Source organism: Perca fluviatilis, chromosome 20, assembly GCF_010015445.1.
Source record: "Perca fluviatilis chromosome 20, GENO_Pfluv_1.0, whole genome shotgun sequence".
NCBI lineage: Eukaryota > Metazoa > Chordata > Actinopteri > Perciformes > Percidae > Perca > Perca fluviatilis.
In genome coordinates, this window is record NC_053131.1 from 13,005,601 (window position 1) to 13,031,412 (window position 25,812).

The following is a 25,812-nucleotide window of genomic DNA, read 5'->3' on the forward strand; positions in this document are numbered from 1 at the left end:
GTCACTATATCCACAGTAACAGACACTTCCTACTCGGTCACCTCAATCCACTTTGTTTAGTCTTCCACTCCTTCCTACCTGCCTTTTCTGTTCAGTGGTTTTTAATCTGCATTTTGTACTCTCTAGCTATGTAAAATATCCAAAAATGTTGACAGGAAATATGAAATACATTTTGAGAGAATAAACTTTAAAATAAACTCCTGAAACTATACAGTTTGTTTATTTGTTGGCATTTCTATCTCCTTTGCTTAATTTCAAAATTTCATTCTAAATGTTAAGAAATACACACAAATGTGCAATGAAATGAATTTCAGAATAGATTTATTGATACAAACAATTTAATAGGAGGCAGGTGTGAAACAAAATGCATTTTTACTTTGTTGAAAAGTCATCTGCTAACCAAGCTAATTTCAGATAAGAAGAGCTGCATATGAACATATTCAAAAATCAACAAACGGTTGGATTTACATTCCAGTGGCGGTTGATAAAACAATGGATAAACAGCCTTAAGACAGCGAGTCAGCCTTAGGCTAGACCAATTAGATCTCAGCTGACAAGTAGCAGGCTGAGGGAGATCATTTATAGCAAAACAAAGCCCTGAATAACAGTTCATTTCAATCTTTACAAACTCAATAGGTGTATGCCTGCAGCAGAGCATACCCATTATCATTTTTCCTCAAAACAAATAAGCTGGAAGATGCATACGAGAGATATTGAGAATAATGTATTACTTTATCGTTAGCCAATTTTCCACAGCAAGGCCTTAACAGAGCCCACCAGGACGTATTACGCTTCCATGCTTACCCCTGAAACATCATTCATTTACATGTATACTTTTGCATCCTGTTGCCTGCAGTAATTTCTCAGCCTGGCTACGGCTTCGACAAAACAAATTATGCTTTCCATCATCATCAGATATTATCATTTTACTGCAGCTCTGCGGTGAAAACTGGCTATTTACATAAACAAGAGGAGAAGCTTGTGATACAATGGTTGTTAGAACACAACCATGGATCACCTATAAGTCATTGACAGGGGTCCTGCGCATTCTGCCATCTAGACTAATTTTTTTAATTTTAAACATCCTAGGTTGTTTTCATTATGACAAAACTGCTGCTTATGCCATAATGACAATGGCCTAGTAAGCCAATGTGAGAAGTTATATTTAATTAAACAATGTACAACAGTGTGTTTTAGAACTGAACATTTGTTTTCATACTTTTACAAAACTGCAAATATCAACCTTGAGGCAATTAATTTTTCCGCACATTACTAGACTTGTGTAGGAACCCTGCATAGGCTGGTATGTCTCCTCTTGGGTGCTATAAATCTCTATTAACCAGGAGGTGACAAAGAAAGAGGAGCAAAATTTGATTAACAGAATGACTATAGGTAGATAATTTCAAAGGCTACAATATGTTTCAGTATTTACATCAACACTGCGGCAAGAGTGAAAAAACCCGCAAGAGACACTAAATATGAAGTACAGCAGTTGATTCACTGATGCCAAATCTACTGTTATTCATCCACTGTTATGTTTTACATATTCAGTGTTATTCTAAAATAAACCAGATGCTTTGTAGGAGTTATTGATGAACTTCACTCATGATGCTTACTGACCCTCCTTCACATTTGAAGGACAAGAGATTACTAGTAGATAGATGCTTTGAATAGCTTTGAATTCCAGCATGAAAGGATTTGCCATGACTCACTCCAAAGCACAATGGTTTTTAGGTTTTGTGAAATAGCTTTTACATCTGAAATGGCATAAATGACATGAGAACAAAGTGTTAAAAACCACAACTTTATTCGCAAGTCATTTCTGCTTGATAAAGTAATTAAATAAGCACATTGTCTCAATAAACACACAATACAATAAACCTAATTACACATTAAACTGATACGAATTTGAGTTTCAAATTCAATGTTTTATCAATAAACTAGATGCTGTATCAAGATAGGACCAACAGGGGGTGACACATTAATTAATTAATGCAGTGCTGAAAACCACTAAGAGAGAGCTAATGAGCATGTACCCATGACCTCATACGTGAGCTCATCCATACAAACTAGAGGTGCACTAAGACAAAGTGAGGTCATAGTTCTTGACTTGAGAAAGGCGAAAAAATGAGAACAAAGCAGCTGACCTGTGCCACTTCCCTTCCTGTGAATGTTGAGATTTGATACAACAGGCCTGGGGCATATTTGGTATCGAACAGCAGTGATAGGCAGTCCGTCACTTCCTCTACGGTGCAGTTTCTGATGCTCTTGCTGCTTCTTAAAGTCCAGCGTGACTATAAATGCATGTTTGAAAGATGCTGGCAAATTTTTAAATTTGACAAATATTTGTGTATTCTACCTACATCTTAGTGCAATAAAAGGCTAGCACACTGATGGCAAAAGATATTCTTCCTGACTGAATTTCTTTTTTTATGTTAAAAGAGTTGTGCATGTGTTTGTGCATGTGTATGCAGTGTGTGTGTATGAGTGTGGCGACAGAGGCTCAAGGTTGATAGATAAAACTGGCAGAAGCAGGGTTCCTTGTCTACTTGAGGAGCTTGTTGGCTCTCTGGTTCGCTTCATCAATACGAAGCCTGTTCATTTCCGCCTGAAAGAAAGTAAAGAAATGGGTGAGAAAGGGTTGCTATACAAATATTCACCCTTTTTCTTTTTCAGGAATTCATTGACTTTAAATGCATTTGAAAAAAAATCATTCAAGGTTCCCTGTGGAGTTTTTGAACTCTAGTGCTATTGAGCAGGGGTTTTATTTAATGAGTGGTTCCCTGTTTTGTTTGTCTATGCAGAAGGTTGCAAATGCACACGGGTGAGTCCTGCCAAAGGTTTCACACTATTCCACTGATATACAGGTGGAGGTAATGCACCAAGATGTGCAGCAGTCACCAACAAAAGGCAGGGAAGACCAAAACGGCTATAAAGTAAACATGGCTGTAAATGCAGGATTCCATCTCAGCTTTGGAAATGCTTTATTAAATGGATTTAACAGGTTTGTCCTACCACACCATAATGTAATATTCTATATATATAATAATATATTAATGTAATGTGTGCGTAACCTTGAGGCCTAACAAACATGCTGAATGCATTTCCTTTCCTCTTTTGCAATTTGATCAAAAGAAATAAAATCCTGTGTTATTTCCATCCATGTTTGCAAGTCTTCTTCCGCATTACTGTCGATCGATCGATAGATCGATAGATAGATAGATTTCCCGAGGGAAATTTTAGACATCCAGTAGCTTAGACAACCATAATACAACAAACACACATACACACATATCTCACATACATAAAAAAAAGAGTTAACAATTTGTGAAGTGATTACAAAAGGTCTGGTATGGACTGACCATGTAATGCAATGACCATGAAAAGGGGCTATGGTAGAGTGTGTGCAATGGTGGTAGTGCAAAAGTGAACAGTGCAGGGATTGAACCGTGCAATAGCTTATTAGAACAGTGCAATAGCTTATTATTGGCAGGTATGTGCCTGTGGAAAAAAAAAAATTAAATAAAAGAGTAGATGTTTTTCTACCAAATTTTAGGTATGGTTTATAGTAGGCCTGCACGATAAATAGTTATAAAAATCGCAATCTCGACTTAATTTTTAAATGAAAAAAATCGTGTTTCGTCACGTGTTTCGTCACGTGTTTCGTCACGTGTTTCGTCACGTGTTTCGTCACGTGTTTCGTCACGTGTTTCGTCACGTGTTTCACTTGTCAGTTCAGGGTTTCACCCTCAGCCAATGACAAAGCGCCTTTTAGTCACGCGTTTCACTCGTCGAGCGAGCGCGTTAGTTCGTAAATAAACCAAATGGATATTGATGAAAACCTAGGTACTAGTGACGAGAATAAGCCAACCACTCAGTCTCAAACCGAACTCGTTCCAAAAAAAGGCTCGCATTCTGTGGTGTGGAAGGATTTTGGATTCAAGCAAGACGACGTCTGATGTGATTTGCAAGGTATGCTTTGCCCTCATTGGAGCACCACAAATCTTTACCAGCACCTCAAACGTCACCACCAAGTGCAATATGATGAAGCCGTACAAGGCAAGAGGTCCGAAAGACGTTTCAATTAGCCCATTTACAGCCACGTTCTGTGCCATATTCAGCGCAGTGCGTTAAACTTCTATTTTTGGTAACCTACTTGAATGGCCAGTTGAATGTTAATTCTATAAAAAGGCAAGCAGTTAAAGAGTGTGCTAAGAAATCATGTTTTTGAAACTGTACTTAAATTGGCAATTGACAAACTCCATTTCTCTAGAGACTGAAGCTGTAGCTGCAGCATGTTGATTGACATGTTTTAATTATGTAAAGACATGTTCAAGGAGTTCAGATAGAGCCTGTATCAGGGCCATATTTAGTTCAATGTGTTATATGTCACTATTTTTGGTAGCCTACTGTAAATGGCCAGTATATACTTTATTTTCTTTATTCATTGAAGCCTGTTTCATTGATGCGCTATAGGTGCCAAAAAAAAAAATCTATGTTTGGTACTGCCAATTTCTTTTGTTATGGTTCATGTGTGCAATGAAAGAAAAAAAAAAAAATTGTGGCAGAGAATCGTGATATCAATTCTAAGCTAAAAAATTGTGATTCATATTTTTCCCTGAATCGTGCAGGCCTAGTTTATAGGTACATGTAATTTGGGAGGGAATCAGTAAGTCAGGGCTGACAGAGCCTGCTAAAGAAGTGTGATCAAACAAATTTTACCTTGCTAGTGATGTTGTCAATATGTTTGTTCTGCTGGTCTATCTCATTGCCCATGTCCACAGCCATATTTTTCAGGTTGCCAATGATGCTGCCCACTGCTTCCAGATTATCCTCCATTTCATCCTCGCGTGCATCGTTGGTTATCCTGTAGATGTAAAGTAAGTTTGTCCACATCTGTCAAACATGTCTCAATCTATCATATGTGACTAGCAGAATTGAAGACTTTTAATATAATTTCTAAATACACAACATTGTGGAAAAAGATTCTTAAGGAAGCAGAATGACCAGGACCCCCACCTCTTGATGTACGGGCCTGAGGGCGCCGAGGTGTTCACCTGGCCAGCCTGGCCATTGTGAACACCTGAGGGCTGCTTTGAGACTACTTTTGAGCCATTGGTGTCAACTTCCCCGTCAGCTCCTCTAATACCCCAGGTACGTTTGTATTGTGAGTCATGCTCAATAGACGACACCCTGGGGGGAAAATGGACAGTCAATACAAACCAGGAAATCTAGAGGCTTGAATAAAAACGAGAAGAACGTTAAACCTAAAATACAACCACACGGCCCTCTAAATAAATCGTCCACAAGGCTTATAAGGCTAGAAGTTCATTTATCGTAAGGAAGTTAAGATTCCCTACCTTATTTTATGGTACTCATCAAAGAATCCTCTTCTCCAATGTGAAAGCATTTTGGGGAGATTTGTTTTACCATGTTTAGAACCAGATAGGATCTTACTATGCACACACACACTGACACTGCATATGGATTTGGTTTGATGGACAGGGTTTTAAGTATGCTCAGCACAGAGTAAGAACTTGAAGAACGTTAAGAACTTGGTAGGAACCCTTTCATGTTCTCTACTCATTCATAAACCTTTGGAAATACTCACAAATTGTACACGCAATATTTTGACTATAAAATGTGCATTTGACAAGCAAATTTGTATTTTCTTAAGAGTGAGAGAGAACCGCTGGTTCTGGAAATGTTTTCCCAGTTCTGTATTCCCAATTAATTTTTCTTTTAACGATATCCTCAGGTTGGCTAAACATAGGAATCTCCCGGATAATAAAACAATCCTATAGGTTCATGGAATGGACACACATTTGAATTATTTCAACTTTGCGTCTAAGAAATCCCGCTTTGTTTGCAAGTTTGGCATGGTGGCTGAATGGATCAAAATGTAAACTTATCAAAAGTAACCTATGCAAATGCCCACAGACTTCAGCTGTTATTTACGGCTTCCTATTCTGTTTGTTCTATATTACTAATAGTTATCACTCTGCATTAATTTACAAACCAGTTCCATATAAATCATGACACATACAAGAACAGCACACAAAAAGTAGAGAAAAGCACACAACAGGGATTCGGAGGCTTCAGCAGCTCGGAGTGTACAGTGTACCTGTTACAGGGGCAGACACAGAGGCCGCAGCACTTGGAGAGGTCCGTCAGGTTTTTCTCAGCCTGTCTCATGTCCTGGTTGATCTGGTCCAAGCCCTCGTCCACACGCCTCAGCTGCTCTGAAACACACACAGGCATACCACACCATGTCAGACTCTCCTTTTCTGGATCTAGGCACATTTTTATACACTCAAAGTTCTTATTTTTTTTTTTTTTTTTTTTAATTGTTCATTTTCACCTTTATTTATCTTTTTTTTTTTTTTTAATGGATTAAATGTAAATGTAATGATCCCTGTGAGGATTCCTAAATTGGGTCAATAACTGGGTCATTGCAGCAGCACAAAAAGAAATGGGATAAAGATAACACAAAAAGAGAACAGATAGTACAACAAATGGACATTTCAAAAACCGAGAACACATATCCTGGACAGAACTTACACATGAAGTTACAGGCAAAAAATGAATAAAATAACTGAACATTATTTATGAACACTAGTTTGGCGCACCAATATTTCAGGATGCACGTTACAGAAATGACTACCAATAAATTATTTTCATGATCCTTCTGGCCAACACTGATGCACACTCAAACACAGATTTTTTTTTCCTGCCGTTATGCTGTATCTGTGATGCTTGGTGCATAGGTGTAAAACACAGCTGTATTAGCGCCTGTTCTGTTAACACATGATTTCTAACCAATTACTTCAACTCCAAGTTAAAAAAAAAGAAAAAAAAAAAAAAAAAAAAGTAACATTTCTTTGGGCATTTCAACACTTTCATCCTTGCCAATTTCTCTACATCAGACATCCTTGAGAGTTTCAACACAAACTTGCCAAAACAACAAAAAAGCAATCTGATGCACAAGGTTTAGAAAAACATTGAGTGTAATAACTGTAAGTGCTGTTAAATATGTGCTGTGTTTATGACGCATAATTAATGCAAAATTCATAGTAAATTTATAGTTTATATTCAGTCTCATACAGTAAATAAATAGGAAATGTGTTTAATGTAAAGGTTAAAATGAATGTGATGTAATAGTTAGATTTTAGTCTGTTGTGTTTTTTGTTTCTCTGGGAACTAAAGTTCTCTGTTGTGGTTTCCGCTGCTGCGGAATTTTGTTAATGGACCAAAGGAAACCTAACGTGTACACATGTTACGGCGCTCTGCTAATTAAGTTGGAGTTTCACTGTTGTCGGAGGTCAAAGCGAACTGTGAAGGATTTTCCGAGGATTTAAGAACCTCTTTTCAGGACAAGCAGCCAACGAGGTATTTTATCTTATATGTGAAACTGTTTATATTCGCGCCAAGCGGAATTTGTACTTTATTTTCTTCGGTAATGTATAATTTGACGTGCTTACTGTGTTCATTCTCATGTGGATGCATTAAGGACAGAAGAGCAAAGCAATAAACGCCCGTTCCAAAGAACCAACCTGTGTCTGTGTTGTCGTGAAGAGAGCTACAATAACCTTAGCGTGAAACATGTCATTAATAAATCACATCTAAAGATTACTATGGGTGACTCTTTAAACTTAACCATTAGCATTACATCTTTGCCACAGACAAGGAGCAACAAATGGAAACATCAGCATCAAAACATGTGGTGTTCATGTTATACATCTACCTCCTTGCTGGTCCAACATCTCCATGGTTTTGACGCCAGTGTGTTTGCTCTGAAAACAAGGGTGACACAGAATTCAGAACCAATGAAAAGATGACAGATGTATGCATTATGAAGAATGGAAGTAATCAGTAATGCATATTTAAGAGTTAATTAGGATACTGGCTTTGTACAGATTTTGAAAACGTTCCTAGTTAAAATGTTCCTTATCCTCATCCAGGTAGGGGACAATTCTAAACCAGGAGGGACCACATTCTAGTCATCAAATCACAACCACATGGGAGATGAGATTGTGCTTTTGGGTCAGTAACAGCAGCAAATTGTCAAAGTCTCACCTCCTCTGCCATCTGCAGCATCCTCCGGGTGCTTTCCAGTGACTGTGGAAGAAAAAAAAAAAAAAAGTAACTAAACTTATTAACTAAAAAGGAGGAGCAAGACAATTGAAAAGATTCCAAAACGGCAATAACCAAATTAACATCTAGAGATTTATCATTTTTTGTTTTAGTTGCTTTTTGAAAGAAAATCTACTTTTGATCTGTCTGATGTTTGTTCGTTTGATATTTCAGGCAGAAGAAACCATTTTCATCATACAATTTGTTTGTGGACTTGGCAACACCAGATGAGCAGGGCTGATGTGTATTTACCTAAGACAAAAACAGTATATACTAGTTTTATTTAGCAAAAGAAAAATTATTAATGGTATTATTCCAATTGGCATTTAGCATGAATAACAGAGTACTAGATTTCAATTTAGCCACCACAGTTAGCAATGATTAGCGTTTATGCATCTCACACAAATTAGCACAGGAAGAGCAATGAAGAACTCATCTGGCTGCTCTGTTCTGTGCGATGTGTACGTTTTTATTCCAGATGTTTTCAGCAGCACTAACGGACTAACGACCGGACAGAACAAGTTATCGAACAAAGTAAATTACAAAACAGAATATGGAACACAGATCGTTTCGATTAATAGTAATTCATCTGATCAGGCCACAACAGTGCATTATTCAATTTAACATCCAGTCATTTGGTTTTAGTGACCAGATCAGAGTTTCCTATCCTATAAGACGAACGCAAGCTGGAAATCCTCCCAATTGAGAACAAGGAAGAGGCAGTTTTTTGCTTAGAAATATTTTTAACCATTTTAAAAATTAGTTAATTGTTTAAGTACATTTTGGCAATTTGAATATTCAAATTGCTTGTTTTTGACCAAATCTGGATATTGTGTTGTGTATTTTTCATAATTTTGACATGACATTTTAAAAGACAAAGCCGTTAAAAAACAATCCCCCCACAGTTTATTTAGACAATAAACTAAATGTTGTTGAGTTTACCATTTTCCGACATAATCTTAGTTTCAGCACACTCAAAAATCTGTGTTTCGTTTGCATAATGTCTGGTTGGAGTATTCTTCATTTTGTCACACTACATACTATCACTCTCACTGATCAAGTGACATGGGTACAGCCGCCAAACATGTAAATCTACAACAAGACAAAAACACACATGCACGCAGAGAGACACAAAAGTTGAAGGTGAACCGGAATGCAGTCAGTTCAGGTGAGTTATGCCTTTGTGTCTCTATTAATAGAAAGTGCTGTACAGAGAGCAGAGCATCCAAAAGAGCAAAGCACAGACTCAGTGACTCAGGGCACCACTCCATTGTTACCGTCACTAATGAACTGTTAACAAGAGGAAGTGGGGAACAGATTCCTCCTTCTCTCTGTGTTATGTTTGCTCTGAATACATTAATCAGTGAATTGAGAAACAGACAAACATCGAATTGGCGCGAGGGATGTGTTGAGCTCAGCCAGGTTTTTGTTTACATACCCAGAACATCACTTGGGTGGCTAAACATTACGATGTGTCTTCTAAAATCCTTGAACTTGGCTAATTAAGCCCGAAATTGCTGTCTTAGCCAAATTTTCCAGATTGGAATGCTGGGAGAGATCTTTGAGATATAGACCATGACGTGGTATTTTTATCATTCGTTTGGGATGGCTTAAATGGGAGTACAGCTAGGCAAGGCACGTGCAGGTTCCAGCAAGCTACATGTAAGACTTTTATATAAAAAAAAAAAAACCCATACAATTCAAGTGTTATTCTACCACAACAAGCATAAAACACACTATGGGTATTATTTGGCTGCAGAATACGAGGATGATGAGGACGTACACAAACAATGGATTTAGATATCTTTGACATGATGTTGATGAGTGTGGAAGCCATTTTTAAAACTACTGGACAACAGCCATGAAATGATAAGACAGATTGTGTCAGACTTCCTAAAAAAAAAAACAATCTTATAACAAATTCCGATGTTGCCCTGACACATTGCCAGCCATGCTCTGAGTGTATGGGGTATGAGTGGTTACCCATAGCCAGAGTGTGAAGTAGCATAAGGACCCTCCCATGCCCTGTCCCTTCTATGATCTGCTAAGTCAACCAGGCAGCAGCAAAAGGAGGAAAGAGAAAAAGAGAAGTTAAGTCAGAAAGCACACAGAGAAAAAAAATGGCAAAAAAAAAAAAAAAAAAGGAGGTGAAAAAACACACAGGCAATTAGTACAGTTACATTACAGGAAGGTGAAGTGCACAACTACAAGCCCAGCTAGAGTAAGTTAATTTGCCTCCATTTGAATCAGATGGCTGATCATATGATGCCCTGGAGTGCTGATGAAACAATTATCTCCTTGATAATAAAAAACGCTTAGATATAGCTGACAACATTCAAACTGTCAAAACCACAGAGGGGAAAGGGAGCTATCAGGCTAAATTAGGCGTAAAGCCTCATACACTTACTATTAATTCTTAGCTTAATAATCAACTGTGAATGCAACGGATATAATTAGCCACCCGCAGCTCTCTCAATGCTACTGTATATTTAAGAAACCCCAGGATTACATGTGTGTATGTTATTTTTTTCCTTACTGATGCTTTCGAGCTAAGCCAAAATTTGCAATCTTCAACGTGGTTATGGCTAAAATCATTATTTCATCACAATACTGATTAATCTTGATTATTTTCAATTATGGTTCAATCAAATATTTCAATAATACTAATGCAAAAATGACATGATAAAACTGAACATACATTTGATTGAGTGATTGCACTTTGGACATAAAAAGGAATAGATCACACTCCCATGTTGTCTGTACGTGTTAATTAGTGAGCTATAGGAGGTACTGATTCTTTCTTAACCTTTAGACTTGAGTCAGGCTAGCTGTTTCCCCTAATTTCCACTTTCTATACTAAGCTTAGCTAACAGCCCGATGGCTGTAGATTTCTTTTTAAATGTACAGACAGAGTGGTATTGAATCTCCCATCCAACTCTTTGCAAAAAAACAACAACAAGTGAGCGAAATGTCAAATGTGTAGCATATGTCTATTAGTCTTTTTTGCCACGATTACTCCATCCAAAATGTCCCTTTTCAGTATCAAATATGAAAAAGGTGTCTGTTAAAAGTGGGCAGTTTCATCCTCCCCAGGGAACAACAGCCGTGGTCACCTTAAATTAGAATACTATGAATTCCAATGGTTTTCAGGGAGGTGTATTTTTTTAAATGACTGTCTGGAGACCTATGTAATTTTGTAATTAACTATTAGGGAAATTGTGTTTCATATAAAGAAAAGCTCAATTTAAACCTAAGTATAAATTCATTTATTATTAATTTAATAGTGTAAACTTTATTTGTCATATACCTTGAGTTGTTTGCTTGCTCGTAAAATTTCACATTTTTTTGCATGTTCAGCTCCTCCTGTGTGCATTGACTGAAATACTCTAGCTTATGCTAGCAATTAATTGGAATTAATGAAAGGTACAAATGAATTGGTCACGTATCAGTTAGTACCAAAATACTTAATTCTTTCAAGGAAATGTCCGAGAGAATTATGACAAAATTATTCGGAAATGACTGACCCTATATGTTGTAAACACTCATACTTCCATCATGACTTCTGTATGTAGCTTGCACGTTATGGCATTTGATACGAAAACATTTTGGGCAGTACATCACTTTAAGTAAGTTTCATACTCATTCAAAGAGAAACAAACAATGAGAGAAAGACGGATGTGTATGTGTTTGTGTGTTTGTGTGTTTGTGTGTGTGTGTGTGTGTGTGTGTATTGTGTGTGACTCAGTACCTCGTCCGTCACTTGGTTCGCCCTCATGGTCATCTGCTCCACAGTCATGTCTTCCATGTTTCTGCTGTCTGGTTTGGCGGTTCCCCCCGTGGCACCAAGCTCGATATTCTGCGGCCTGGAAGAGGGGCAGATTTCAAAAGGTCACATCAGAGGGCATCAATTATAATAAAGCTCTTTGCCTCAAACAAATCTGAGACCTAGCTTTACTGTCGGCTAGGGCTCGGCGATATGGCCAAAATCTTCTATTTCAATAACGGGATAGACAATATTTATCACCATATAGCATGTTTTCTGGTAATTCCAGAGGTATATGAAATAACTACACAGTAAAGCCTATTTTTGTATAGTCCTGTGTGAATAAAATAGTTCACAAAGAAAAAGTACTGAGTATTTTTCTCATTTTATTAAGAGCTTTAGTGCAAAATGTACTTAAAAGGTGCACTATGAGTTCCTGCATGGTTTCAGCGCAATTACATTTTTTTCTCAAATCATAGGCATCTCTCCTTGATCTGCTAGCTGCCTGCCCCCTGAACACACTGTGAAAAAGCCCGGTCTTGGGAGACAACACAGGGGTCGTAAACATCAAACAAACGCTAGAGGCGCAGCCTGTGCACCTAAATACAACAAACCACTCCAGCCAATCTGGAACAAAATGGTTGGGGGAGGGATGGGGGTTAGTGACAGTCAGTTAGTCATGACAGTTACGGAAACATGGGAGAGGGGGCGAGCTTGCTCTGTTTTGTTTGAAATTTACTTGGAACGTCAACAGAAGTGACCATGCAGGAACTCATAGTGCACCTTTAATGTACAATGGTTAGAACGTACACGTAAAGCATCGTCCAAATGACGATATACACATCGTCATATTGCCAAGCCCCACTTTAGGCACCTACAAAAAGATGTTCTATGACCATACAAGACCAAAAGCAAAATACACTCTTGGCCAATGTCTGAAGAGAGTTGACATGGAGATACAGCATCATATTGATTCCAATTACAATTAGCAGAACAACTCTGTTGGTCTCTACCAACTCCTGAGGGAAATATCTGGCTCTTTCTTTTAAGTTATGTACATAAGGGCCAGTGTCTCAATGTCTCATGCTACAGCACATCATTATGCCATGGTATTACTCAGGGCTCACTCCTGTAGAATATTTCTTCAGTGTGTAGCTAATCTTAAACATAAAGAAGACATTTAAGGATCAAACACTTAACTGCATGAACGTGAACGTGTTGTTGTCATATGGAGAGGGAAGAAGGAGATGCAAAACCTAAACAAATCAAGTTCTTTTCCTTTTTCCTGCCCCTGAAGGAGTGTTTCTCTCTCACAAGATTTGTTAAAAAGTTATGTGTAAAAAGCCCTTTACTCTTATAGTTATAAGAAATGTTGAAAACGTAGGCCTTTCAAAAGAAGTTGTCTTTTAATAGTGCCCACAGATAATATGTACACTTTTTTTTTTATGCAACCACAATGATAGAGCCTACATGCTCACTAGTATCTTTATGGACTGGACACAGGGATTGTCAAACAGCAGAGGTGAAAAATATGCATACTTAATTGGCCGAAAGCATGGTGGAAGCTTTGCAAATATACTGTTGCTATGTGTAAAGAAATTAAATTAAGTGCATTAAAATGCAACAATGTTCCGCTTTGGTTCCTTTGTGTTAAAGACTGAATGCTTAAGAAGTCTTAGTGTCTATTACTGAATCACAAAAAAAAGATACAGCACTTATACTACTGATGTCATGGGACTTCCTGAAAATGAACTCCCACAGCTAATCACATTAGGACAGATTGAGTTGCATCCTTATTTGACAGCTCTATGCAGAATCTGCGTGGAGATTAAAATTCAGATTTCATGAGCTTGCACAACAACAACAACAACTGGGCGGGCATGATGTCCGGAAGTGTTGCTGAGAAGCTTTTACGGTGAAACAGCAGCAGGAAGTGCTGGTCGTGGTTGGCCACTTAGGGCCACTTGTTGTGAAATTCAACATTTTCCTGTGCTTTAACTTTATTTTTAAGTTTAGACAAAGCATAGACAAGATAAAGGGATCAGAATCAAATGCCCCTGTGTGTAAGAGGAAGGTAAGAGCAGGACTAGGCCTATAATATGAGAAAAATAGCAAAAGGGTAACCGTGACAGTACACGTTGTAAATGACGCTGATTTCTCATGAATACAACTAGACTGAGAGGCGGAAGAAGACAGAACTTGAGTAATAGGTGTGGTTTCACTTTGTTTTTCTTCCATACATTCTGATCACAACATGAGCTAGGCTGCCTTGCAGAACAGTTTAGCAGAAACAAATCCATTCCAAACAATATCTGAACTGTGTATAATTGACTGTTATGCAGCTCAGCGTCACAGGATGCACTGAAATGACTAGTGTAATGGCAGCCTCAGACAGACAGACAGTCTTCTTTGGTGCACAAGTTAACATGAGATCAAGATTATCGTAAGCAAGATTTAATCTTGTTTTCTGTGATGTAACTTACAAGTACAGAATAAACACAAAGCTCTCGCTCTCTCCCCAAAAGATACAATTCAGGAAACAGCTTTAAGCCCTTTTCCTTTTCTTCCTATCCTGTCATCCTCTTTTCATTTAAAGTTCAAGTGGCATTTTATTGTTTTTCAAATAACCCCTGAACTTCAAGTTCCCTTTCAAACCTGCAGCAGCTAAACATCCTGAGTCAAAAAAGACAGGGGAAATGGACAGTCTACTTGGCAAACAGTTCGGAGGATTTAACATTGTGTACTCTGCATTTTTTTTCTTATCTTGGGAAAGAGGGCTTTGGTTCACACAGGCTTGACTGTTTTTGACTAATGTGAGTTTACAACTGTAACACTGAAGGAGTACTCATTCACACATTTTGCACTTTTTTTGAAATACCAAGCCACAACAAGAACAGATGAACATGTCAACACTAAATGATCCATTACATGTGCCAGTAAAGCGAACCTCTGTATTGATTTATCCTCATGACGCTGTGATGAGAAGGTTACACGCACCAAAGCCACATATGGGTAAACACTAGATTTTTTTTTGTTCCCTGTGCAATGTGAGCCTATGATCACATGACAGTAAGCCCTATATTTTCACACCTCACACTCGATAACAACACAGGACTGTGACACCACTCTCCATGTGTTCAGAGCCACATGAAGAATAATTAACAAGCCTAAGGGACATACCCGTTCATGTTGCAGTTTCTTTACAGCACCTACAGCAAGTGTCTTAACACAATAGCTCCTAGGGGGAAACACATTTCTTGTTCTTCTACCCAAACCTGTTCCACCAGATCTGACTGCAGCACACACACAAACCTTTTTTCTTATTCCCAATAAGGCTATTTTTTTTCCCAACAGTTCTTCCTATAGTCTATCCTCATGATGATGACAATACATTTATTTTGGTTAGCCTAAGTGTGAAATGTTTTGGAGGCAGGTTGGTTTACTGATAATGCTGACCTGTGTACAATAACAAACAGCCAGAGGGCCAATTACATAATGTTGTACAGACAAAACCTAACACATAACCTTTTATTTCTTTCACAACATGACATAAGGTATAAAAACAAGCGTCGCCAATCATGCTTGATTCAATAGGAGAAAATACGACCCATTGCTAATCATTTCCGTTGTTACATTTGAAATAGGTGCAATTACATAGTGCTGTATCCACACACACCTGTCCTTGGTTATCTAAAAAGCAGAGGAATACAGTTAAGTGCTGAGCAACTATTTAACGAGGGTCACTTGATAAACAGGTGACGTTAGGGTGAATGAGAAACATGAAGCAAATGCATAAAAAAAGAAAAGTCTCCCACACCCAAGACTCAAAAGTTGTGGCTGTAAACTCCCCAAAAATAACATTTTTAAACTGAATGAATAATAAAGTGTCGAATAGTTGAAGCAGACTAAAGTTTTCTTACATTATCTGAAAAATTGCAGTAGGGTTGTAGCTAAGGATCGTAACCAGGCAGGATCCGTGGGCAACTCGGTAACCCAGCTAATGTGCTGCTAGCTTGCTAGTTCCGCTTTCCTGTTAACTAGCTACCTAACTCCACAACTCAAACAACTAACTTATGTTGAGAGGGAAAAGGGAGAGAGATACTTATCTAGGGAGTCAATACTTACAGTTAACCCTCCTTGTTTTAAAAAACGAGCTCGTTACTCCTCCTTCTTTACGGTATTGTCAACTTGGCACTTGTAACTCTTCTGGATTCCTTCAGTGGTTTCACCGTCTGGCTGTCCGAAGTGTGTTGGTTGGTGCATTTAAGTGCTGTCGGAAATATTGCGACTACCTAGCCGAGCTAATAAGGTAGTTCTCGAAACTCGGTAATAAAACAGTGGTGGAAAATCAACATATACATTTACTAACGTACTGTACAAATTTGAGGAACTACTGTATCTGAGTTTTTCCATTTTATACTACTTTATACTTCTACTCCACTACAATTCAGAGGCAAATATTGTACATTTATCTTCACTACATTATGTTAAAGCTTTAGTTACTATTTACTTAGCAGATTCAGATTCTTAATACATGATATGATTTATGCTGCAGTAGTAGCACATTATAGCTACCAAGCGTTTTTTTATTTAATCATTACATGGGCGATTTTGTTTGAGCAGTGTATTATCGTCAAAGAAAGGAGCTTTCTATGAGAACACGAACGCCGCACATGATGGTGCGCATGTCCTGTCATATGACTCCAGAGAAAAAGAGGCGCTGCTCATTTCCCCCACATGAGTGCAGCATTTACCCTTCACCCAGACCTCCCCCTCACCCCCTTCCCCCTCTCCTTGGTATTTTACATGAAGACAGACTTCTGGATATTTCATAGTGTTTCTAAGAGATGCTCTGAAATTTGAGCCCCTAGCATTGGATTTGCTGTTGAATTCCCCAAGTTTTATGGTTTAAACCACAAAAGCCTGTTCAAGGTGACTGCAAAGACACTGGGCAAAGTGCCAGACAACATATCAACTGACAATGTCTAAAAAGCAAATGTTCTTTTCCCCCTCTCTAACTGCAGCTAAATGTGTTCTTTGTTGGGTCACCTACAGCCTATACCTACAAGCTGAACATTTTGTAACAACTCCAAATTTGCACAAAGGGATGCTCCAGAGCTGCCCTCACCGAACTGCCTTTGGTGACTGAATGGTGCCCAGCTTTCTCTTCCCATGTATCTTTTATAGAGTCTACATAGCATGCATTATTCAGCAATAACACATGGTCCATCTGGGCTCCTGTGAGTGTGTGCCTATGCATGGGTGTGTGGTCCATAGTTAACTTTCCTGCTGTGCAATTTTACCATTTCACGCCACATCCAACCGTGCTTGAAGAGCTCAGAATTAGTATTTCCTCTGTAATTACAACGAAGGTATAAAGTGAGTGTGTTTGACGTAGGATGGTAAGGATGTGTGTGTGTGTGTGTGTGTGTGAGAGAGAGAGAGAGAGAGAGAGAGAGGTGGAAGGAAGGAGGAAAGATAAAGAATAGAAAGTAGTGAGAGTAAGAGAGATAGATTAAGTGAATGTGTAATAGTGACTACAGATGGCACGTTCAGGATCAAGCTCTTTCATCATGCCGTTCCTCATTAATAGAGATGGGAGCGCTGCCCTAATTCCATAATTCCTAAATCATGCCAGTTAGTTGAATACGAGGAGGCAAACGTACAGGGGAGAGAGGAGAATAGATTAGCCTATAGCCTGATAATGTGTCTGTGAGAGCAGGAAATCAACAGAGGAAGAGACAGAAAGAAAAAGGAAAAGAATGCAGAGGGGTCGCCATCTGTATTTCCTGGCTTTCCTTTTTGGTTGTTGCCAAAACCAACATCATACAGGCCAAATTTATTCTCGCCAATTATTTCCCCACGTGTATGCCTGCCAATGAAAATAGCTGAAATAATCAAGTGATTAATAATATATAGAATGGACTACATGGGGATATAATAGTGTGTACTGTACTGTATGTACATGTGTGTCAGTGACATAGACCAGATCACTAGTTTCCCATGATTTCAACGAGCACATCTATTCAATTCTGGCTCTGTTCCAGTCGTATCACACACATCCATCTTTCCTCTCACAAGGATTGAGACTTGGGAAGGTCTTTGAGGCCTTGCTTGATCAGGCTTAATTTTATGTTACGCTAATTCTGCTGGCACCTGATACTTGTCAGGACAAAGAATTGGCTGACCAAGCGTACGTTTCAATTTTAAGGGATAATTTCATTCCCTCGTCTCCTTTTCACTGGAATCTACTCTTTCTCCGTTTGAATTGAGCTCTCATATAAAGCAATTTGATGGAAACCAGAGACATCGATAGCCATTAGGCGCTTTGCACAGGAGGGCCAAACATGGCAGGCCAAGGCACATCTATTATTCATGTACTTCAGTTTTCCCTAAAAACAACATTTCTGATATTCTTTTTGCACCATGCTGCCAAAAGAGGCGAGTCAGTGGTTTCAAATAACGCTTTTAAAACAGGACTGATAAATGTTTCAAGCTAGCAGTGGTCCATACAAGCCCCAATGGGGAGTGTCTATTGTCTATTTGTCTATTCATGTCCAGATCTGGAAAAAACTATTGACCTCAAAGAGGAAAGGAAACATTTCATATAAAAAAAACAAACAAAAAAAACCAAACATTTAGTCTTTAGGCATCACCAAGGACACCTGGCTTTTGATAGACATGTGAGTTGTAGCACAATGTAAAAATGGTATTACAAGTAGAAGTACTATTCTACTTTAGTGCAATTCCCAAAAAAATATCAGCAATGTACAGAGGAATAAAAAGTAAAAGTACTCGTTCTGGTTCTAGTTTTAACTTTTTTATACAGTCCAGTGTTCCCAGACTAGGGATCGGGCCCACAAGATACATGGGTGAGTAGTCGTGAGATGATTAACGAGGTAAGAAAGAGGAAAAGTTCTGCATACAAATTTGCATTCATTTCTTTCTCTGATCTTTGCTTCTTTTTTTTCATGAAGTAATGGATAATTTTACCTCTTTGGGCCTCAAACACTTATTTAAATGAAACCATGTGAGAAGTTTAGAGGGTGTGTCTGTCTTTGGTTGAACTCCTTACAACTCATAAGCCAAGTTTCCGTCCAAATGTGGGACAAATGTTAACCAAATTTCCAGAAAATCGGCAGAAGAAAATACAATTTAATGTGCATTTCTGTCCACTACTGTTATGCAAATATTAGGAGTTATGTGCATCAAAATAAACAGCTGATGGTGCTAATTACTCTAGTTGGGTGCCATCAACTGTTACCCCTCAGCCAACCATAAAAAAGTTTTTTGTGTGTGATATTTTGACCTTTTTTATGCTCAAATTGTGGATGGAAACACATTTATAAACATCTGGAATGGGATGGGGCCCCCAATTAGACACTGCTTTTTTGTATGGGGTCACAATCCCCAAAAATGTGGGAACCACTGGTTAAATCTTTTGTATAAGCTTATCATATGTGCTTTTTTAGTAAAATCTGAAAACTATTGACTATAGCTATAAAAATAAATGTATTGGAGCAGAAATATAAAGTCTCACATACATGTACATCGAAATTGCACATACGTACAATACTTGAGTAAAATGCTCTTGGTTACTTTCCATCACTGGAAGGCCCCACTGCTGGACATGTGATGGAAACAGGAGAGGAAAGGCTATCAAGCTATTCAGTCTCCATGTTGTCAGCAGTTCAGATTAGCTGTCACATCGCTGAGGGAGAAACAGCTGAAGATTGGAGAGGGTGATTTCATCTGAATAATTTCATGCTTTGACTGGCAGTGCTCAACGCTTACTGTCCCAAGACTTTGACGTCAGAGGAAGATAGACTGAGAAAAATAAAGACCCAGGTGCAGTCTAATACATGAATACAATCATCTGCCCTTTTGGGGGGAGGGGGTGGGGGAAATCCATCAAATGAAAATTAATTCACATTTCCACTGAAGAAATTCCACTCACTTGGCTTATTTTTCAAGTAGACAAAAAGACAATCTTTATTTGTGTGTTTCTCTCCTTGCTCTGACTTCTGTGTTTACTTTTGACTGACTGACTTTAATGACTGAGGTCAGCACCCACAAAAACATCACAAACAGAAAAGGAGACAAACTCATACATGACGCTCAGACCTGGAGGCATCCTACCACTACCAACCATGGATCACAAACCAGAGAAGAAGAACGATAGAAGGACAGCATCAGTGGAATAGAAGAAGAGAAAACATTTTTTTTTTAATCTTCCACAGGCTATACCCCATCACTGCATCCCACACAGGAGTAATTAACAGTGATTTTAAATGCTACAAAAATAAGATGAAACAGCGAAGGAAGTGCTTCCCCTTGTTTGTGTTTTTTTTTGTGTATCTTTGTACATGTGTGTATGTGCATGCCATGTCTTTGTAAATGTTTAGATCTGCATTTGCTTTTCTACATGTCTGTATGTGTGTGTGTGTGTGTGTGTGTGTATGTGTGTGTGTGTGTGTGTATCTGTACACTGGTCGTCATGTTTGTGTTTTTATCTGTGTGTGTGTTCACAGTGCTTACTCATTATGTTCACTTCCCAACATTAAAGAAGTCTCAGTCCCATGATACACACAAACTTTCCCTCCTCCTCTGCTCCCTCTCTCTTTGTGCTGTTCCCTTTATAGTCATGTCCATGAATGCTCCCAAAATCTCAGAGGAACCGTCCCGTTATCAAAGACTGTGTGTGTGTGTGTGTGTGTGTGTGTGTATGTGTGTATATGTATGTGTGTGTGTGTGCATGCGCATGTGTGTTTTTGTGCTGCTACCACACACACCTCGCCTCATTTGCCACAGTCTATGCGCTTCCCTTATTGGTTTAACCCTCAGACCCAGGACCAGCTTCAGTCAGTATTTACGTCCATTGTGATCTGGCCTGGGCTCCGAGGGCTGATTTCCAGTCAGTTTCACCCTGTGGGTCCATTTATCTCCCGGCCCAAGCTAATCCATCAGCGGCTGAAAGCCAGACAGGAGAAATCGTGTGAGGGGAGAGGCTGAATTTTCCTTTTGATGTCGGAAAAAGTCTCAGGGAGAGCAAGAGAGCGGTAGCAGGGTGTTTCTGATTTGCCCCATGAAAAAATATATCATCATTACAAACGAGATTGATCTGAAGGTTTCACAGTGGTCATGCAACTTGAGTGTCGCCTCCTTTTGTCACCTGTCCTCCGTTCATCCTTACTTCACTCTTCTCCTGCCCGCCCCACACATCCCTCCAAATCCCCGATCCGTTCATCCTGCCAGTCCGAGAGAAGGTACTGTAAGTGACCACAGTCATAATAATACAGAAAGACAAAGAGGTGGGTGACCAGTGGTACATTCATACATGAGAAAGTCATGGTTCCAAAAGTCACCCGACCCAATCGACATTAGAGAGTGCTGAAGACGCCTGTGCTGGCCAGGCTGTGATAAATGCTTTGTTTAGAAACATGAATAAGACAGAACACAATCCACCTGGAAATATACACCTCACCAAACCCACCCAGAACACCCCCCTGCACACACCCCACCCTCCCACTATAACAGGCTATGATTATACTTGTCATTTTAATGTGATATTAAAGCTTCTCATAAAAAAAAAAGTATTTATATCACATTGCTGTGAATCTACACTGGGTCTGAAAATATCAACACATATAACATTACATTTCCCATATGGCCATATTTATTTGAATCTGTTTCCCTTTCTTTTCTGCACAGGCCAGGTCACTTTTCTCCTCTCCATCGCTATAGGTTTGCTGTTCTACTCGTTGCAGTTGGAACTGGTCCAGGTAGTATAGAATTCCAATTAAAATGCAAGCTTGGCCACTTCCAATTCTTGGTTTGACGATGGGATAGCAATGTGAGAAAAAAATCCAATTTTTGTGCATTCAGGCCTATCGCTTAATGCATCCTGCCGTGATTGGATGATAGGAATTGCACTGGAACGACAAGTTTAATCATAGCCGCGGCTACATCTACCCCATCAGTGGCCAAGAGTCAATAAACAAATCAAAAGGACCCCCTGATATGAGTGCAGAGACATTTCCCTTGTGTTTTTCAGCTGAGAGCTGCTGTTCCACCCAGAATTTGGGGATCAGAGATGAAGCGCAGTTTCCCAGACAGCTCAAGACCAAACCCTCTCAGCCAGGGCTGGAAACGGTGTCCGTAGCTGGGCCATGGAGGGGGCTGGCAGGGGGGGGTGGGGTTGTTGGTCGTATTGAGGTGGAGGTGGGAGGGGCGGGGGTTGTTGGTCGTATAGAGGTGGAGGTGGGAGGGGCGGAGGTGGGGGGAGGATACGGAGACGGAGACAGAGGGCTTCCCTGAGGGGTGGTGGATTTAGAGGGACAGCCAGCCCAGCCCAGCGACCCTGGGTGGGAGCTCCAGGAGGAGAGGGAGAGGGGTCACAGCCAGGAGAAGAGTCCTAGGAGCAGTGAGGCCAGAACAGCTAACAGGGTCATGGACCCTGGCCTCCAGCTTGGACCTCCATCAGTCAGGAAGGGCTCCGGAGAATCATATCCCGACCCATCTGAAATGAAAAGAAGAGAGAAAACGACAAAACATCTGAACTGAGAGGACAGACGCACAGACGGATACAAAGACAAGACAATCGAAAACAAAGTGAATGGAGAAGGGAGTGGATTTATAGAAAGACAAAGGGTGAACAAGTGGAAAAAATTATTGGGGGCGGGGGGGGGATGTATAAATTGAGCGACAAAGCACAAAACTCTCACCCTTCAAAAGCCAAGGAAAGGCAAAGAGAAGACGGCAGAGAGGTATGAGAAGAGGAAAGAGAGAGGAGGAGAAGACGACAGCAACTGAGCTCTGCAGGGGGTTTAACCAACCTAATTACAGTTTAATCACAGAGACTCAGAATCTGGAGCAGCCGAACACACACACACACACACACACACACACACACACACACACACACACACACACACACACACACACACACACACACACACACACACACACGTGCAACCGCTCATAGCTCACTCTAGTGACAATATTTCACAGATGAGATGGAAGTTGTAATGTCAGACAGATTACGTTAACAGCGCAAAAAGCAGAATCTCAAAGATGAGCTGCGGCAATGACAGAATAAAAGAATGCATGTTGTTTCAGTAATTATGGAGGAGGAGAGAATTTCCTTCCCCCTTAGCGAAAGATGGAATGATCTGAGTCTGGAAAGCTGCGAAGGCCGATTCTCATCCTTTTACGAGGATCTTCAAAGCCGTGTCATTATCTAAGGAGATGTGTTACTACCCAGGTTTGATTCTTTAGTCAGGCTTAGGTTGAAAACTCATGAGGTAGAATCCGCCTTTGAAAAAGACGTACAGGTAGATTATCAAGATAACGCAAGTGCAGTGAAATGCCTGCCGCAATCTGCTCCCGGTGCATGTCAACCTTTTGAGTTTTTTTTAAACTGCACTATCATAGGCCAACATGGCGCACTCCTGTCTGCACCGATCTATGAGGGAGCTATTTTCAAAAGAGAATGTCTTATCAGGCTGCATGCTCTTTGGGAAAAAGGTATTATGTGGCGAGCAAGTCATGCTTCATCTTTTACCACAAGGCTGATGCATGAGGAGAATTTTATTAAGAATTATGAAGTGTCTATTATTAGATTAGACTTCTACAGTATATGCGATGGGTGTATTATTAGATTGCTCTCTTGTTTCTTATGAGCAAATCTAGCCAGTAGAGTGATGTGAAGGCTTGGTAACATTTTTAGAGAGCACTTTCAGCTGGCTCTGTTCTCTTTCTTACAAGGACAGAAGGTCTCCCTCACACCCAGTGTGATGTGATGTGATTTGATGTGAAGTGCATATGCCACTTTGTGCCAGTGTGCATGTGCCTGTGCACACTTGTGTGTGCTTGTATTTGTCAGAATCCTGGTCAGAATGTGCGTGTGTGTGTGTGTGTGTGTTTTCAGGGTGTGTAAAGGTGTTAAAGTGTTGCCTGGCTGGCCTGTGAATCAGAGCAGAGTGTGTTGCCGGGGCATTCTATCAGACTCCTTATTCCCCCCCTAATTTTACTTTGATAGCCAATCTGGACCTTTGCGTGTGTGTGGCATTGTGTGTGAGAGTGTGTGTAGTTAGAGCGTGACTTACCTGGAGGTCTGACATACACCTTCAGCTTTAGACATGCTCGCCCCACATGGTTTGGGTGAGGAGACGCTGTAAAAAGCAGAGAGGTTAAAAGAGGAGATTAGTATTTGAGAACATTTATTAACGTAATGTCTCAGAGCGCTATAAAGCCTTACTATTAGGTGGTGGTTGGATTGGGAGTTGACAGAGACAATACTGTAACCATGGCATTTTTAGTCCTGTTTTAAAAAATGTAGGTCTTCAGTAGGAATGAATGTAGGTCAGATTTTGGGCTTGAGATAGGATAACCAGAAAGTACTGAGAGACGGAGTAAAATATTGGTTTGGGGCTTTTCATGGTATTTGTTTACAATAAGAAAATATAGAATAACACCAGCTAAATGCCTTTATCCATTCAGTTGATGTTTTAATTTAGTAGCGCCTGTTCTCAAAACTAATTTAAAATTATGCAAATTAACACAAACCTGCTGACAGAGTGAATCTGGGGCTTTCAGGACCTGTCAGGAGTATGACTGGAGGGTCATAAGTTGGATCCACACACCGGAAAGACACCAAACCTCCATTTAACCCCAATTATTTTAAAACATATTTATGGGATGGCAGTGAGAAACACTGACGATACATAATAAGGTAATAAGACAGCGGAAATGATTATACTGCAGACTTTGTTCACTAGAGGATGGCTTTTGCCAGAAACAAGTATGTCTGTGGGCTTTAATGCTGGCTTCTTTTCACATGAATATGCAGATTTCTTTTACACATTTCTTGTTCACTGGGTGTTACAGCAACGTATAACACACCTACATTACTGTAATTAGCTTGAAACAAAAACGTCAGAGGTGGTTAATCAAGGGTATGCATTATAAAGAAAAGGAAAAAAATGTTTTTATGTAAGTTAACACTCATTTGTTATAATTTGACATGATGTAGTCATTAATGCAGCCTATTTCTTTCTTGATGACATTTATTCCTTCAAGCAGTTGGATAATTTTGTTATGTTATGTCCTTTTAAGTTGTATTTTAAGCCATGCTCCCAAGCTTGTGAGCTCCCGTTAACATACTGAGCACTTAAGGCAATGTAAACAAGTCTGAGAGGGATCAGCCCGCACACTGGGATTCAGTCACACTCACATTCATACCTAAGGGAAATACCGGCTCTCGAATCGACCTGACTTGAATGTCTTTGGAACGGGGAAGGAAATCCATGTAAATTCCCCACAGACGCAGGTCCTTCTTGCTGCGAGGTGACAGAGTGTTAACTGCTCAGCCACCGTGCTGCACTGGCTGAATGCCAAAAAAATATGAGAAAAATGTTTTAAAGTTACTGTGATACAAACTTCAAAGTAGAGTAAATTAAATTGAATCTGGGTTTTTAGTCCCACCTCGCTCTGATGTGAAATAGAGCTGGAGACCTTAAAGCAGATGGTGACCAACTCTCTGACCGCTCGAGCACGCAGACGTGCACACACACACACACACCCGCACACACACGAGGATGAGCAAAAGTGCACACACGCTGGGGCTTGCAGAAGTGTGCGTGGAGACCTATTGGCCTTCTCCCTTGAGGAAGTCCGCATAGCCAAAGCCCAGAGCGACCCTGGAGAGGACCATCATCAAGATCCACAGCGCGCACAGGAAATAAATCTGACCCTTCCTCTGCCCTCTCCTCCCTCTCTTTCTGCCCACAACTCCTCCCTCCATCCATCCTTCTCTCTGCCCTTCACCTCTTTTACCCTTTCATGCCTTCCCATGTAGCCCACTTCCTTTGCCTCAAATTTCTTCAAATCATCCCCCTAACCTCCTTAAATTGCCC

At 39.8% G+C, this 25,812-nt stretch overlaps 2 protein-coding genes across 5 annotated transcripts in view; both read right to left on the minus strand.

The window, feature by feature from the left end:
• Positions 1–304: 304 nt before the first annotated feature.
• On the minus strand, positions 305–16,169 carry LOC120549433 (synaptosomal-associated protein 23-like). Of its 3 annotated transcripts, none has more exons than XM_039786356.1 (8): positions 16,022–16,169; positions 11,882–11,996; positions 8,077–8,118; positions 7,745–7,793; positions 6,125–6,242; positions 5,020–5,193; positions 4,723–4,867; positions 305–2,608 (listed from the first exon to the last, which is right to left on the minus strand). In XM_039786356.1, exons 2-8 carry the CDS (start codon positions 11,936–11,938, stop codon positions 2,546–2,548), a joined length of 648 nt encoding a protein of 215 aa, XP_039642290.1. In that variant the 5' UTR covers positions 11,939–11,996; positions 16,022–16,169; the 3' UTR covers positions 305–2,545. The 3 variants fall into 3 exon arrangements, with proteins under 3 accessions (XP_039642290.1, XP_039642289.1, XP_039642291.1); XM_039786355.1 differs by lacking the exon at positions 16,022–16,169 and adding an exon at positions 15,817–15,972; XM_039786357.1 differs by lacking the exon at positions 16,022–16,169 and adding an exon at positions 10,117–10,174.
• Positions 16,170–21,424: 5,255 nt separating this feature from the next.
• Positions 21,425–25,812, minus strand: part of LOC120549811 (ephrin-A2-like) — an 81,536-nt gene continuing 77,148 nt past the window's right edge. The window contains exons 3-4 of one of the 2 annotated variants that reach the window (XM_039786950.1): positions 24,004–24,069; positions 21,425–22,415 (exon numbers count right to left, since the gene is read on the minus strand). In XM_039786950.1, coding sequence (XP_039642884.1) covers positions 22,291–22,415; positions 24,004–24,069 — 191 coding nt within the window. In that variant the 3' untranslated portion in view covers positions 21,425–22,290. The remainder of the gene's footprint in view (positions 22,416–24,003; positions 24,070–25,812) is intronic. The other variant, XM_039786951.1, reaches the window with a different exon arrangement.